Source organism: Chanos chanos, chromosome 3 (genome assembly GCF_902362185.1).
Source record: "Chanos chanos chromosome 3, fChaCha1.1, whole genome shotgun sequence".
Taxonomy (NCBI): Eukaryota; Metazoa; Chordata; class Actinopteri; order Gonorynchiformes; family Chanidae; genus Chanos; species Chanos chanos.
Window position 1 is genome coordinate 14728174 of NC_044497.1, and position 16083 is coordinate 14744256.

At 40.9% G+C, this 16083-nt stretch overlaps 1 protein-coding gene across 4 annotated transcripts in view; it reads right to left on the reverse strand.

The window, feature by feature from the left end:
• col11a1a (collagen, type XI, alpha 1a) overlaps positions 1-15819 on the reverse strand; it is a 68105-nt gene extending 52286 nt beyond the window's left edge. For 3 of the 4 annotated variants that reach the window (XM_030768582.1, XM_030768583.1, XM_030768580.1), the window contains exons 1-4: positions 15699-15813; positions 9757-9921; positions 8601-8814; positions 6006-6168 (exon numbers count right to left, since the gene is read on the reverse strand). In XM_030768582.1, the coding sequence (XP_030624442.1) occupies positions 6006-6168; positions 8601-8814; positions 9757-9921; positions 15699-15813 (657 nt within the window). Of the gene's footprint in view, positions 1-6005; positions 6169-8600; positions 8815-9756; positions 9922-15698 lie in introns of all 4 variants that reach the window. The other variant, XM_030768581.1, reaches the window with a different exon arrangement.
• Positions 15820-16083: the final 264 nt, after the last annotated feature.

The window sequence follows — 16083 nt, forward strand, 5'->3', positions numbered from 1 at the left end:
TTGGCAGAGAAACCACTGAGGAAGGCAGCACGCTGGGACTTGTCAATGAGGGAGGGCAGGAGTGTGCTGTGCTCTCTACCTCTGTATGTGTGTGTGTGTGTGTGTGTTCGGGGGGGGGGGGGGGGGGGGCAGTTACACGTAGCGCTGCAAATCCCTACCAGCTGTAATACAAACAACAGAGAAACAAGTGGGAAACTTCATATCTCAAACTCCATCTGTTTTCCATTCAATTTTCCACTATCATCTCATGTTTTCAGTATTGTCCTGAGGGATGAAAAAATCCCCAAATCAAGTCCCAAGAGAGCAAGAGCGAGAGGACCAGAGTCACACTGAATAAAACAGTCCGCATTAGCAATCGGCCAAATCACATATTATTCATTATTAACACTCAAAATATTAAAATCTAAACTAATGTTATTGTAAGCTGTACTAAAGGAGATCACCTGTGCATTTCAAAGACCACAAAAGCCAGGACCGGCCTGACAAAAAAAAACAAACAAAAAAAACGGCTTGGCACCAACTGCTGGTGCCGAATCTGTGAGAGAAAACAGGGAGATCAAACTAGAGCCTGACCAAGAGCGACAGGCATTACCTCACATGTCAGCCATTCTCCTAGAGCAGCCACTTGAACCTTACACAGGGTCAGCTCCAATTAAGTCATGAATGGCAGCATGTCCACACGGCCAAAAATGGCCCTGATACACCACGTCTACGTCTGTGGGACCACTTATGGCATTACTGTCCTGATTTATCAGTCACTGTCAAAAAAAAAAAAAAAAGAGGTAACAACACAAACTAGGTGAGCTATTCAGCTTTAGCATGTTCTTTCTCCAGTTTTATGAAGCTAAGGCATCGTTCTTCAGAATACCTCTGGAAGGCACTTAAAAGGGGGTGAGGGAAAAGAGATAGGGAGAAGCAGAGGAGGTGGTGAAGGAGCAGCTGGCTTGCTAAAAGACATTTGCTTTTATGAACACCTGTGCAGCATTACTGCGATTCTTCAGCAGTGAAACCTGAAGGGATACGCCGAGCCTTTGGCAGTAACTGACCAGGATTCAAAACTTCAAAAATGCTCCTTCAGGCGACAGCCATCAACAAGATTATGGTCGACCAGAGCTAGAGTTCAGCTTTTTAATGATGGGTAGAGCAAAGGTCAGGAAGGAGGTCAAGCAACAAGTGGCCAAAAGAGAAACATAGCTCTTTTCAAGGTCAGGACCTCAAACAGATATTCATGAGCAGTCCAGCACAGCCCACAATAACCAGAAGATTCTGTAAGCCAGTCAGTCTCCTCTACCCACCTTATTATTAAAGATGCCATGTCAGACTAGCAGTCCAGCAGAGAACACAAGTGATACTGCTATTGTGTTAGCTGCCAATGTTTAGAGTTATGGCATGAACACGACCACAAAGTTATGTTGATCATAAATAGACAGGTCAGGGGTCAGAAGTAATGGTAAAGCAATGCTGAAGCCACAGAGCAAAAGGGGAAACTCTGTTTAGTAAGCTAATAATACCATGGAGTTTGTGCAAAACACCCTAACTAACTAACTAACTAACTAACTAACTAACTAAGTGACTGACTGACTCACGATCTCAATTCAAATTTCTTTGAAAACCAAGAAAGCTGTGTCATTCCTGACCCAAACACAAGATGTGGCAACAAGTTCAGAAGCATTCAGTTTTCTTTTGATAAAATGGAAAGAAATGTAAAAGCGCCGAAGCACTTACAAATAGTAGTGACTATGGAGTGAAAACCCTGTTACGGATAGTCTTTTATGATGTCCTGTAAAAGGTGAGAAAATCTTTTTTCTTTGTCAATTTAGATGTGTTTGTCTGTCTAATTACAGAGCTGCCGCGGGACTGTGGTAGTGGATGTAGAATAAAACAAAAGAATTCAACTTTGATGTGCCCCTGCCCAAGGCTATATGCCTCTCTTCCCTGAGATACATGCTGTTAGGTCCACCCCACACCCTTGCCCACCCCAAAACCGACTATAAATAGATTAGGCCAACTATCAGACCATTTATGGGAATATGCTATAAAATCAAATGGACATGTCATATCCCTTTCTCTCCATGTTTCAAGAGAGGGACCACAGCTTATATACAACTACAGTAAAACAAATGGCTCTGACACGGCATCAATTCTACTTATGATAATTCAACTACATTTCGCCTTGAGAACAATTTAGACTTTTTATTTCAGCCCTCCAAGCCATAGGATCCCTCCCTAGCGTAAGAGAGTATGAAATTCCTCAATTCCCACCTCCCCCTATACCCCAACCAAAAAAAAAAAAAGAAAAAGATCAATAGACAAGCCTTTAGCCAGGGCAGGCAAAATAGGACAGCTAACAGGGGACAAGCACACAATCCTGTGGTCGAGAGGGGGGATAGAGGAGGCAAAGGGTGGGGTGTGGTGGGGTGGGGAGGTGGGGCTGGTGGATAAAATCAGAATGTCTGACAGGTAATGTCAAACTCAGATGAATGGTGTGTCTCATGGCTTTAGGTCAGCAGGGGGGGCCAGGGGAGTTGCTATGAAGAAGGTTTGCGGTCTGAGGACCAATGAAAGGATTTCATTCATTGCTTGAGGCTGTGGATATTCATAAATGGGGCAAGATTTGGAGCCAACAGAGGACAAATTATGAATAGAGTTCACCTTTTTTTCATAAAAATGTCATTTATGTTATTGGAGAATCTATTGAATGAGCATAATGCACTATATTTGTCCCTGAAGTTTCAATAAAAACATCTCAATACACAAAGATTTAATTCATGAGAAAACAGAATGTTTTAAGGGACAGCAGCTCCTCTAAGTTTGGCCAAGTATTTCCTTCATATTTCCCAGAGTGCACCTATGCAGTGACCGTGCAGAGAGAACAGACAGGGACCCTGTTCTATAGCAGCACACAGAGGACTCTGTGTTTCTCGTCTTGTGGCTCTGAGCTGTGAGAAGTGAATATACATATTTGCCTTGACGCACCAGTCATGCATCTATAACGGCATGTGAAGAAAAGTCTACTAATCTGACATAGACACAAAATCCTTCTTCATCTGATTTAAAATAAATAATTGTCAAACAAGAATAAGATTAATGGTAAAATTATAACCATCAGTACACCATTGTTAAATTTTCTCTGAAAGTATTATTTTGTCCAAGTCTAGTGAGTGCTGGACAATATGAACATTCTCAGATTTAATTTAACACTTGCTGAATACATTTTTGTAAAACTCTAACGAGACATGAAACAATATGATCCTATTGGTGATCATCATCTCTTGGATTTAGCTATAAAAATCCTAAAAAAAAAAAAAGAAAAGAAAAGAAAAAAAAAAGAAAAAGTTAAAAGTAAGATTTTTTGGATCACTACTTTCCTCGGCATGAAGCTTCATCACACATCTGGCAACCCTATGACAAATTCTGTCAGCAAATCAAAATACTGCACCACAATTCAGTTAAAGACAGTGAAATATCCAGTTGATCATCGTGCCATAAAACAAAACTGTACTGCAAACTAACCTAAAGCACTAGCAACATACCAACTGACAGTGCAATAGACACAGTACAGCAAGGACAATCAGACATCATGTCACCGAGGTGATGACAAACCAAGGCTAAAAAATGGCTTTGAAGTAAAACCAACGTCAGCAATCAGTCAAATGAGGGAAGAGAATAATGGGGACTCATGCCCTGCCCCCTGTAAACAAACTTTCTCCCACACAGACAAACTAAGACCTCCTTGGTCCTGGAATGGTCTTTTCCACACTAAAATGCAAAGCATTTCTCCCTCATGTGACAAACAGTCATTGTAGTTTGTTATTTACATCTCAACTCATTTCAAACCAATGTACTGACCTCTTGCACTCATCGGGCATTATCAGTGTGTGACAAGAATGGAGGAAGTGAAAAGAACAAACAGCAATATATGTTGTAAATATTCGGCTTTGCTGCTAACATTCCAGATATAGGAGAGTTTTCATTAGCAGTTGTAATGTGGTCTCTGCACCAAAGCCTGGGAGAACTTGGACACATTTAGCATTAATTAAAGCCAAAGGCGTTTGATGTCTCTACACTGTAATCCAAATAGGTTACAGAGAGGGGATATTTCCTGATTGTTTTCTCCTCACCAGAACGAATTACAGATGTCTAGAGGAAGGCTAATTGACTATTGCCTTGTTACATACATCTGCCAGAAATGTAGCTCATCCGCCAGACAGAACCAAGCTCCTCAAGACACAAAATGTGCTGTCTTAGTTTGACAAGGCATCATCTAACAACTACTCTGACCTAACCGAAATCAGTTATCTCCCTCTTAACTCAGTTTCCTACAATACAAAACAGATTCACACTTAATCATTGTTGCACAGTACAAACCTACAATTGCTGCATTGTTAAAAAGAACAAACTGTTACAATACTGCCAACAAACTGACTTCTCCTGCTAACAAACTTAATTTCAAGAGCAAACACTGTTCAAAGCAATGTAATAAGCACCAGATGATTCTTGTTACTATAGCATGTATTGGGTGTTAAAATACAAAAGAATGACAGTTCAGCCTAATATGCGTTCATGTTAAATAAACTCTTCTGAGTTTTTACTGAGTCTAAGAGCAGGCTTAGAGTAGAAGGCCTCCTTTGGCCTTAAGTGACTTTAATTACAAGGTAAAGTAAACCCTCATGACAGGAAGTTAGGGCAACTGAGGAGTTCTAAAGGTAAACAGCAGCTACACAAGGCATGTCTTGTGCTATCTTAACTAATTCCATGTCCAGTGGTACAAATATCTACCTAACAATGAGACAGCGGCTAACCTGACATTGGTATAAAGTCAGAAGTATATGTGTGAGGCAATAGCTAAGGGTGCCACTGATCCTGGGTCGGTTTATTCAACAGTTATTCTCTTCCTAACTTACCTTATTTCATGTTACACTAATTGGCACTGACAATACAGTATGGAAGTAATGAAATTTTGCCATTGCTCCTCATTCTTTGAGTAAAGCCAGTTGAACAAGGGGACCAAGTATAAGGGCAGTAAAAGTACTGTCGGCTTATTAAATATAATACATTGAAAATGCCATTTACTGACACTGTTATCCTTCTGTTTCTGAAAATAAGCCGTAGCTTTTCATGTCCTCAGGCACGAGTTTCACCTCTATAACCTCTCTGAGAACAACCCCCTCTAACCCCTCTTCCTCTGTTTCTCTTTCTCTGCTGATTGTGAATGCCAGTAGGGAGCCATCTTAGGATTCCAGCGCATGACTTATAATCTCCTACAATTAAACTGAAAGGGAAGCATCAATTACCTCTGTTATCCTTCAGTTTTAAGAAACCGATATTGCAAAGTGCTGTAGGGGCACTGCAAGTCTATTCATTGTTTGAAATGGGCACAGTTTCACAGAAAAGAGGTGTGAAAATAGTGGAAAGGCTTTACTTGTGGAAAAAGTTCCTTTATTAGAACATGTTTCTTACCTTGTATTTCAAAGATTTTCTATGATCAGTTTGATCTCTTTAAGCGCTACAGTTATTTTTTCATTCTTAGGCTTTTCAGCACATGATTTATTTCATATTTATGGGGTGAGTTAATTTCTACCCCATGGTATTTTATTTGTAATAAAATGAATTGCCCACAGAACATAGCTGCTTAAAGAGTTCCCTTGAGAATGACATGCAGTAAATCTCATGGCTGCTTCTCAGTGCTGTTTCATCCTTTGAGCCTCCTCTCACGAATGAGGGTATTTTTTTTCTTGCCTTACTTATTTGGTTCATGTACTCCATAGCTGTAACAATAATACACAGATAATTTCCCACAAAACTAAAAGTAATGTTTTGGGTTATTTCAGCACTAGACTTGCCTAGAAAAACCGCATAAAACCTGTACAAACACATTTCTAATAATGTGATCAAACACAGCTTTTGTATGTCTTATAATGTCTGTATTTGTCTTCCAAGGCAAGAAGTGAGCCTAGGGAAGTAGCGATGGATGATGAGTGTCATGTCAGCCAAAATGGCCTTACCTCAAAGACCTCCTCGTCCAAAATTCTGGTGCCAAAAACCGTGATGCCGTTGGTGTCGATGCCAGCATGATCACTCCTGCCCAGTGGTTTGGTAATCTTCTTCTTGCAGTCAACGATGATGGTGACATTCTTGTTCTCCACACTGATAGCCACACGATGCCACCTGTGAACAGCAGTTGAGGACCACGAGAGTGAGATGTTTATAACAATGTTGACAACAGCAAAGGGTTAAACAACGTCACACGTGAGACCACCAAAAACCCTAAAAGCCCCAGATGAATTTTGCCCATGCACTTCTAATATTGCATTCCTGGCCTCACTGGAGCACATTCTTGCCCTCACACTTTGGCTCTGTTTAACTCTGGATTAAACCCATTAAACCCCAAACTAAATCCTCCTTCTGGGTTCCTCGGTATGACAGACATGGTGAACATTGTGGAAAGTGTGCGGAGGGGAGGCAAATCAGGGCATGGATAAGGAAGCGTACAGTCAAAACATTCATCTAAGGAGAGCAGTTTGCAAAGACTAAACAAGGCCCTTGTCCAAGGTATCTCTGAGAATCCTACCAGACTGGTCAATATGCCTTTCTAATCCTTCAACAGAGGAGAAACATCTGCATCTTCTGCTGTGGACTCTTTAAAGTTAGACACAATCCAAAACATTAAAGACTAATTGCTCTCAGCAAGGGTTGATTAAGCGCTGATAATCAGACCCTCAGTCGCTCAGGAGGGGTAGCATAACCGCTTATAGGATTAAGGGTCACTCAATACACGGGGGGAAAAAATGACAGGGCTGAGTGAGTGCTTTAAAAGAGAGTTGAGGGGACTTAAACTGTACATGCATAACAACTACGGCTACTAAAACAAGAAAGTTTGTAAGAGTGGTTTTGTTGAAGTAGCTTGAGTAATCACGGATGATGATGAGAGAAATATTACCAGGCTTAAATGAATTGCTCAAAAGAAACTCATCTTCATTTCCAGCTCGCACTTCTCCCTGCCTTAAATTGCGAACATTCACACACATGCACACTCAGGAACAGACAGACACATACACACACAGGCCCTCCACAAAAGATCCTCTTGTACAGGCCAATATTAACTGTATATTTTAACATTCTATAAACCACTGATATGTAAATCAGTTCAGCACTGAGCTACTTTCCACACTGCCAACCCATTGATCATTGTTGATAATCTCTAAGCACTGAGCAAAAAACATCAATACGTAAAACTGCTGTACGGTGTTCACTTTTGCTCATTTTATTTTATTGACAGTAAGGGGACGGACTGCACTGATTTGTGTCTGTGTAGTTGAATATTGATTCTGATACTGTGAGGTGATCCCCTATGCAATAAGAACAAGACATGTGATGGTCTGAGAAATGAAACGAACAGGGGACTCTGAAAACAGACTTAGTTCAGTCAGTGAGAATCTGGCCAAAGGTCTACCTCTGGATGGAGCCAGGCACTTAAATAGTAAAATCCTCAACAGAGAACACTGCCTTTTAGACAGTGGGTCAGAAAACCACATTCTGGAAAGAATTGCTACACTGGGCCAGACTGACTGGAGGTAGTCTGAGAGGGGAATTCAGTTATAACAGAATACTATGACCATTCATGATCACTGAAGCTCCACACATTCATCAGAGAAACTCAGACACAGAGTATACACAACTTACAGCCCTTACTATAACAAATGATAGGATGAACCTTTGTAAGAAGTGCATGTAAATAAACTGTCTTTACCAAAGTACACTCAGGAGATATATTCTAGGAATAACACATTCATAGTCTTTGAGACATAACTAGACACTGGAGAACAAATAAACTTTCTCCAACCTCTTTTGAGTTTGTTTGTACTCTCAAGTTGGCCACTGTCAGTACCAGACAGCTAAAAGTCAGAGTTCCGGGATTTTGCAACTGCCACTGGATTAGCATTCATTTGCTGAGGTGGAGCAAAAGTTTTTGAATGTTAAATTTGATTGGGTGAGGTTATCCAGGAGGTTAATAATGGACGGTTCACACCTCCTGCTCAATATCCAATGTACTTCCCCTTTTCTTTAAAACAGTAAAACCTGAAAGGTTCATGGATGAGGGCAGATGGCCCGTGGTGGTTTCTGTTGCATTCCACTAATTCAGTGTCTCTGAGCCCCCTCCTCCCCCTGGCATGCCCATGGAGAAACCATGGTGAGCTAATCCCTTGATGGACACCTGTTTTGAGATGTGCAGGCACAGTGAACATTCTGGGTTTTTTTTTTTTTCTTTTTTTTTGCAGAAGCTTCATTAAGACTCTTCATCTTTTTCCATACTGGCAACTCATTCTTAATTAGCATACCATCACAACCAGCCATTAATGGATGATCAAGTGTATTCTATACATGGCCAAAGCAATGGAGCAGGGACGCTAAGGCTTTAAATGACTAGGAGTTGGCAACAAATGATGTCCCGCTGACGCAGCACCGTGGATGATCCCTGAATGACCCCATCCGCAGTGAGTCTCAGAGAACAGAGCTAAACAGAGCTAAACAGAGCTAAGCACCCCCCCACCCCCCTCCCCTGCTGAATTTTGTCTATGGGGCCGTCAGGCCTCACTTACTTTCCATCAGCCAGGTTAAGGGAGCGGAACAGGGGGTAATCCTCGGGGGCAGGTTTGCCAGTCTGGTCCTCGTACAGAAAGACAGGAGAGCGGCCCAGCTCCACGCCCAGCTGCTGGATGCCTTTCTCACTGTAGATGGACAGGAGGAAAGACTGGATCCCAGCCTTGGGCTTGATGGTGGTAAGGATGGAGAAATCCTCAGGGAACACACCAGCTGAGGGAGGTCAAACAAAAGAAACGTTATTATATAAAAAGGCCCTTTTTTTAATTCAGACTCAGATCAAATGGATACTGCTATCTGAAAATAAGAGAATATTTAATTTGCCTCACTTTAAATTATTTTTCTGTCCTAAATTTTTTTCCAGAATTAATAACACACTTCAAGGAAACTATTTTCAGATGGATTTGAGTTTTTAATTTTTATCATGTCCATGGGCACATTGTTACCAAGTAAAACTTGGAGAACAATCAACAGCTATTCAATGAGGAAAACATTTTAACAAGACATCGCTTCTGGCGCACTTTAATACTTTATCTGGGATTGGAAATTCTTTATTTTAAGGGGGAAAGAAAGTTTGCAGTCGACGGAAACAAGTTCAAACAATAATACCGGCCTCAGGCAAAATATATTTACTTACGTGTAACAGATGATACATGACTCAGTCCCTCACAGCCACATTAAACCTTACTGTGGCCATCAGTGGTTTTTTATATATTCAGTAAAATAATTCAGATATCCATATTACATAATTAGGAGTCGTAAATGTTTATTGATGAGTATTTTTTTTTCTCTTTGGTATGCCTAAGGTGATAGTGACTAATGACTAATGACTAATGACTAATGAACACATTGAAAAACTACTAAGAAATGTTACTAGATTACATCAAGTTTGTATATTTTGCCACAGCCTATTTAAACTTCTTATGATGAATAATTATTCATTCTGCGTGCATTTGACAGAGGCCATCCAAAGCTCAAGGGGTTTGAGCCAAGCTCTCTTCCAGCAAAACAATAAAACCGTCGGAGTGAAACATGGCACAGCGCAATCAGAGATGGCATCTCCTGTCAAAAGCCTTGGCAATGCTGAACAAAGGGCACATTTACATGAAACTGAACATGAGCAGGAAACAGGGCTGGAGTAAAGCCTCAGCTTACCTGGGAAAAGCTGCTTGGTGGGGGCACTGATTTGGGCCTGCTTTCCAACCCTGTAGGCTGTGTCTGGCTGCGATGCTTTTCTGTGTGTGCAAAATCCTGATGTTTTCCGCACTCCTTCAGGTGTATTGTGAAATTCTAATACTTTTAGCACGTCCACATGTTCAGCTGCGTGTGGGAGAGAAAAAAAAAGGGATAAAATATATGAAGAGGTTAATATAAAGTTAAAAGTGTTGCGTGTTCTTCGTTGCTTCTCTTCCTCATTTTTTAAGTGTGTTAAAAATGGCATTCATGTCATATATTAAGGTAGCAGGATTTAGCAAAGTAAAATGCTCAGTCATATTTGAACATATTTACCTAGGTGTAAATGTTAGTTTGTTGATATACAGTATTTAGAGGAAAACACTTTTCAAAACTAGGCAAGAACTCCTTATATTAACAGGACATTTACTTGGGACAGAGCTTCACATGAAATGCACTTTGGCCATATACAGCATTACAGACTGGTTATCATATACATAAGAACAGTTTAGAATTCATCAGTTACGACACTTAAAAACTTTTCCTGCAATGCAATGCTGCACTGCTCTTCTTTTAGTAACCCAGGACATTTTTCAAACTGTGATTTTTATTGTTTCAGTAGTCCTCTTTTCATCCTGACATGTGTCTGTTTAACTTACTTAAATACAAATATGCTGTATTTATACAATAAACTGAACATGACCCACTTAAAGTGTTTTAAACAACACAGTCAAGACCTTAACCGAGAGAAACACTAATCTGGTCCTTCTTGAAAATGTCTGCACTTTCACGTGACAGGAAATATCTCCATCAAAGCTTGGTGAGCAGCATAATAAACAGTGTCCACAGCTGGCCAATCTTATAACAATTTTGTGGATAGGTTTACTTTGGTGAGGGTAAAAAAGAGCCACTTAAGAGTCTGAATTCTCCATAATCTGATTCACCTCATATAAAGACCCCTCTGTCTGATCCCAGGGAAGCATCCTGCTTCCCATGGAGACCAACTGGTATGTAGCAAATTCAAGCGGTTATCAAAACACGTTAATTCTTAATACTGGTGCTGCTTGAGAGAATAGAATATGGACAAAAGCCATAGTTTGGCTGAATCAGACAAGCACCTTATTTGAAAAAGCCAAAAGTGTGCCATCATGCCTGCCGAATGAGCAATATAATATTCTACTTTATACATCTAGAAGTCTAATCTGTTTTTGAATAGTGTTAAGCTGGCTAGAGATTTCTAAAAGTGTGTTTTGGCAAGAGAAGCAAAATCAGGCCAATTTTACCTCAGCTCCTCACTGTATGTGGATTTTACATAAATGTGTGTTTCTTCCTCAACACACAGTGGCGGACATTCCAGCTTCACCAGGGATAAGCAAACTATAACAAGCCTTTTCATGGTGGTCAGCCGAGTTTGTAGAAAAGTAAGTACTGTTCATTTGAGTGTGTGTGTGTGTGTGTGTGTGTGTGTGTGTGTATAGCGAGAGAGAGAGAGAGAGAGAGAGAGAGAGAGAGAAAGAGAGAGAGAGGGATGTGTGTGTGTGCATGTGTGTATGGATGTGTGTAATATATTTATATCATAAATTCATTTTAAAGCTGGTGGTTAGACCAAGTTTTGATGTCTGTTAATCTAAAATTGAACCCTTAGAAAGGACAGACAAAACTGCTGATCTGGCCATTTGTATTCCTTAATCCAGCACCCAGAGGAGTTTCCTCTGAGCGCATAATGAATGCATTAGAGCACCAGCCACAAGAACATCTATGACTCCCGTACCTTACACAGTCATTCACAGGGATGGTGCACATGTGTCTCCTTCTGGATAGGTGGAAGACTTTACAACAACCACACAGACAGAGAGAGAAAAAAAAACAGAAAGAAAGAAACAGTCCAAGTCTACTGCCAATAGAAAAACATTGTTTCGTTAAACAACTGTCAGCTAATCTGTTCTTTGAGCTGGGTTAACATAGAAGACAAAAACTGCAAAGTGCCACATTCCTGTGGTGGAGAACACATTCATGACAGCCTCTAAATCTCTAAGAAGCAAAGGTCTGTCACTTCTATTCTTTCGTCCCCAAAAGGAAACGTCTTTGTGTTGACCGGTCTGCGTACCTAATGTGCAAGTGACCCCCCCCCCCCCCCCCCCCCCCCCCCCCAGCCGCTACAATCAGAGAGGCTTTCTACCAAACACTGAACAAGAAACTCTGCCCGTATGAGAGAGCTCAGTCTAAGAAAAGAAAAAAAAATCTGAATAGAGCCTGAATAGAATATCATACAATGGCGAGACAGGGATATAATCCCTGACCACTTGTTCTATATATACTGACTGAGATTAACGCAGCAACATCTTTTCAAACTGAACTATGCATTTGAAAGTCTTGGAGAGACTTTCCTGCATAGCTTTAGGCCTGGAATATTCCAGATGTGCTGATCCAACCAGGGTATGACCCTAACACAAAGGTGCTGAAAAAACATGATTATCTCCCAAACCAATTAAAAGAGCAAAAACAGTGCAGCTAATGAACTGGTGTGATTTTCCCCCTTTTCTAATCAGCACACTGAAACATGCAAACACTTATACACACTCATCCTTCCTCACAGTACGTAAAGAAGTTTGAAGGGTGGGGGGGGTGGGGGGTGGGGGGGGGTCATGGGGTGGTGACAGATTGGACCAATGATCCTACAGAGATCTGTTCCATGTCTCATTTATTGGCCACTCAAAAGTACATATAAAAAATGGGAGGGGGGATACTAATTAGAATAAAGCAATTCATGCAGCGTGCAATCTGATTTAATACCTGTCATGTTAACACAGAGACATAAAAGCATTATTATAGATGGCTCTCCAGAGGCAAGGCAAGCTCTAACATGTGAGTCCACAGATTTGGGCCAAGTGAAGCCAGCTCAAAAACCTACCTCTTCAAAAAAAAAACCATACACCAAAATTAGTTTAGGAGTTTTGACTTCAGCTTTTTTTTTTTTTTTATGCCAGTCAATTTTTTTCTTTTGGAAGATGTCATTAGTTACAACTAGAGAAGACCCTTTCACCTGCCGCTCCCTGAGACTCCAGTAATGTATTCAGCTAGAATCTCTCTGCCCCTTCTCTCCCCCACCTCTCTCTCTCTCTCTCTCTCTCTCTCTCTCTCTCACTCTCTCTTCCTACCCAAACTCTCCCTCCTTTGACACACACTCGCTGCTTGAACAAGACTGCATTATGCCACAGGGTTACACTGAGGAAACTACACTGGGAACGTTTCTCTCTCTCTCTCTCTCTTTCTCCCTGTCTCTCTCTTTCCCGTCAGTACTGTATTCTAAAGGGAAAAAATACATCAAAAGTAACCTAATGAGTATGTACTCTTTACTCATAAAAAAAAGACAGCTGACAATGTATACCAGGGATACAAGGTCAGACATGCACATATGATATGTAATTATGGTAAATTCAGAACCAAAAAAAAAAAAAAGAAAAGCACTGAGCACTGAGCATTGATGGAATATCCTTCACATATGTGGAGGTGCCAGTGTACACATTTTGTATGTATTTTAGAGTGACACTGTCGCTTGAGGCATGAGATGAGCAAAAGAAAGTGAAAATGTGACTCAGACCTGGCCTCCCATGTCTACAGAGCTAAGACTGAGGCGAAGTTTGTGAAATGTGAGCATTGTTTGAAGGAATGCACATCTGAGGTGCCTAAGCCCCAGGGGCTGGGAAAACGTGTCTGTACACTGCCAGCTGAAGAGGGCACCCTGCAGAAACGCCTTCATGCACCATAAACCTCCAGAGAGACATCGCACAGACACACACACACACACACACACACACACACACAGAAAGCCCGTAAATCTTCTATGGAATGAGACTATGCTTAAGTAAGCTTTGATTTGAGGAAAGTGCCTTACTAAATTGAAGGTGTCATGACATAATCCATAATCCGCTCATAAAATATATATATATATATATACACACACACACACACACACACACACACACACATACATATATATGTATGTATATATGTATGTATGTACGTATATAAAATAAAAAAGAGCCAAGTTGTTTTAAATGATCGTGAGATGTAAGTCCATGTAATGTATATAAAAATAATATTTGCGATCAAATCAAGGTATTTTTTTCTTCTCTCTTACTTCACTTATTTTAAATGATCAAATCCAGATTATATCAGCAACAATGTTTTGAGTGAATTCATTTAGCAGTTCCTGTACTCAGAGACACAGACACTGTTGTGGGACAAGGCAAGGCCCCTTTGCTAACCTAACCCTTTGAAGAATCTAAAATAATAGGGACGTGCAGAGAGGACCATCATCAAATCACTACACAGCACTTAGACGAGAAACATTCCCACCGTGATTCAGAGAAACTCAGCGAGCACAACGCAGCCTTGTCTGAAGACACACAAGTGTAAGAATCCACGAGGGAAAAAAAGTTGGGCACTGTGTTGCACAAACCCCCTCTTGGACTTCGGTGCGGACTAGGGCAGTGTGGAGACAGGGTGCTCTTTCTGGATGGTGCTGCTACTCATCATCCTTATGTATCACAGCATTCACGGCCACTTTGGACGCTGAGAGCACAGCGTTATTGTTCCATGGAGCTCAGTACGTGAATACTCATTAACAAATGAAATAAAAAACTTGAAAAACAAACAAACAAAAAAACCCAGGCAAACTGATGTATGGACATTAATGTATTTAAGGCACCCTTAGATCAATTTGGAGTTACATTCAACCCTCCACATACCATGCAGATGTCTACGTCTTGTTAGAACTGCTGTCAGTGAAGTGTCGCTTTCCATTTATATGAGTTCTGGTCCATTAGCACACAAAGTTGAATGGTTGATTGAAAAAGATTATCCATAGCGTGTCACGCCCATCTTCAACATTACCTTTACATTTCCCTAACATTATGTTTTCGTCACAATTAAAAACCCAGACATGTAATACAAATTCGTGCCTACAAAGAACGAAGAAAAATATATCTCTACTAGTTACATATGTAGTATGGAATTTACGCATCCTTACCAACAGTTACTTTTTATTCCTTTCTTCTTATCAGTTTTGACAGTATCTAGATTTGCCATTGCTGAAACATGGTCCCAATTTCTAAGTTGGACCTAATGACAAAGCCTATAGGTGGATATTTTATCCCAGCAACCTTCGCCAGATAACTTTCCAGCGGGTGCAGAAATCTTCATCAAACTCTGAGGCAGCGATATAAAGCCTCTAAGGAATTCCACCCCGCTAACCGTGTCCACACACACCTAACGGACCACCAGTTCAAACAAAGAGAGTATTTTTCCAGAATAAATCTTAGGAACTGTCTAAAAAGGTCTCTATGACACATTCTTTATCTGTTCCCTCGCAACGACCGCACTTTACCGTGCAAAGCGCCACATGTTCTTACACAACCAATGAGTACACGGGCAATTACAATGCTATAAATTTATTAACAGCATGAGCAAAATATATATATATATATATATATTTTAAATAAATCACTTATCATAACTCCAATAGAGCTTATCTCAAAGCCACTCTTGTCCATGAAAGTGCTGCATGGGCAACTGAGGAATACCTGTTTCATCAGTAGATAGATTGCCTGATCAGAACCTATGCTGGACATCCACATTTTACAGCGTTTTCCGCTTGTGAGACGCCTCGGTGTATTGCGAGGCTTGACATCCACTGAGTGGTGGTCTGCATTTAGTGAGCCTTGTCCTCTTAATTTGGACTAATGGACTTTGTGTTGGTCTTCTTTCTTGAATAACCGCGAATACATTTGGGTTACTTCTAATTCAACCGTGTCAATACCATTTTAATAGTTTTTGCCATGAATTTAAGAACAGGCAGCCGAGGTGCGAACCGCCTGACCCTACAACTACACAGAAAAGCTTGGAAACCTATCTTCTCTTACCTGCTCTGACATTTGGAGCCTGAAGAAGGAGGACAAGGGATAAAGTGATGAGTTTGGTTACAGTGGAATCCAAAAGCCACCTTTTCGTTTTCCACCTTGTGGTGCACCTTTGCATCTCCATAGTCGGGCGCCCACAATTGTGAACAAAACAGGGCGACCTCAAGTAATTTTAAATGATGTCCCTTCCACAATCCCAAATGTAACGGATCTGCTCTACACAGCCATAAGTGAGGAGTATTTGGTTTCTTCTCACAGCCAGCCCAGGCCCCTTCGATCTTCCTTTCCTGTGCCCAGCCTTCAAACTGAAGGTATTTGGGCTTTAATCAAAATGCACAGAGCATTCGATACCCTCCGAGTCACACCGTCAGGAGGGCTGGGCGAGCAC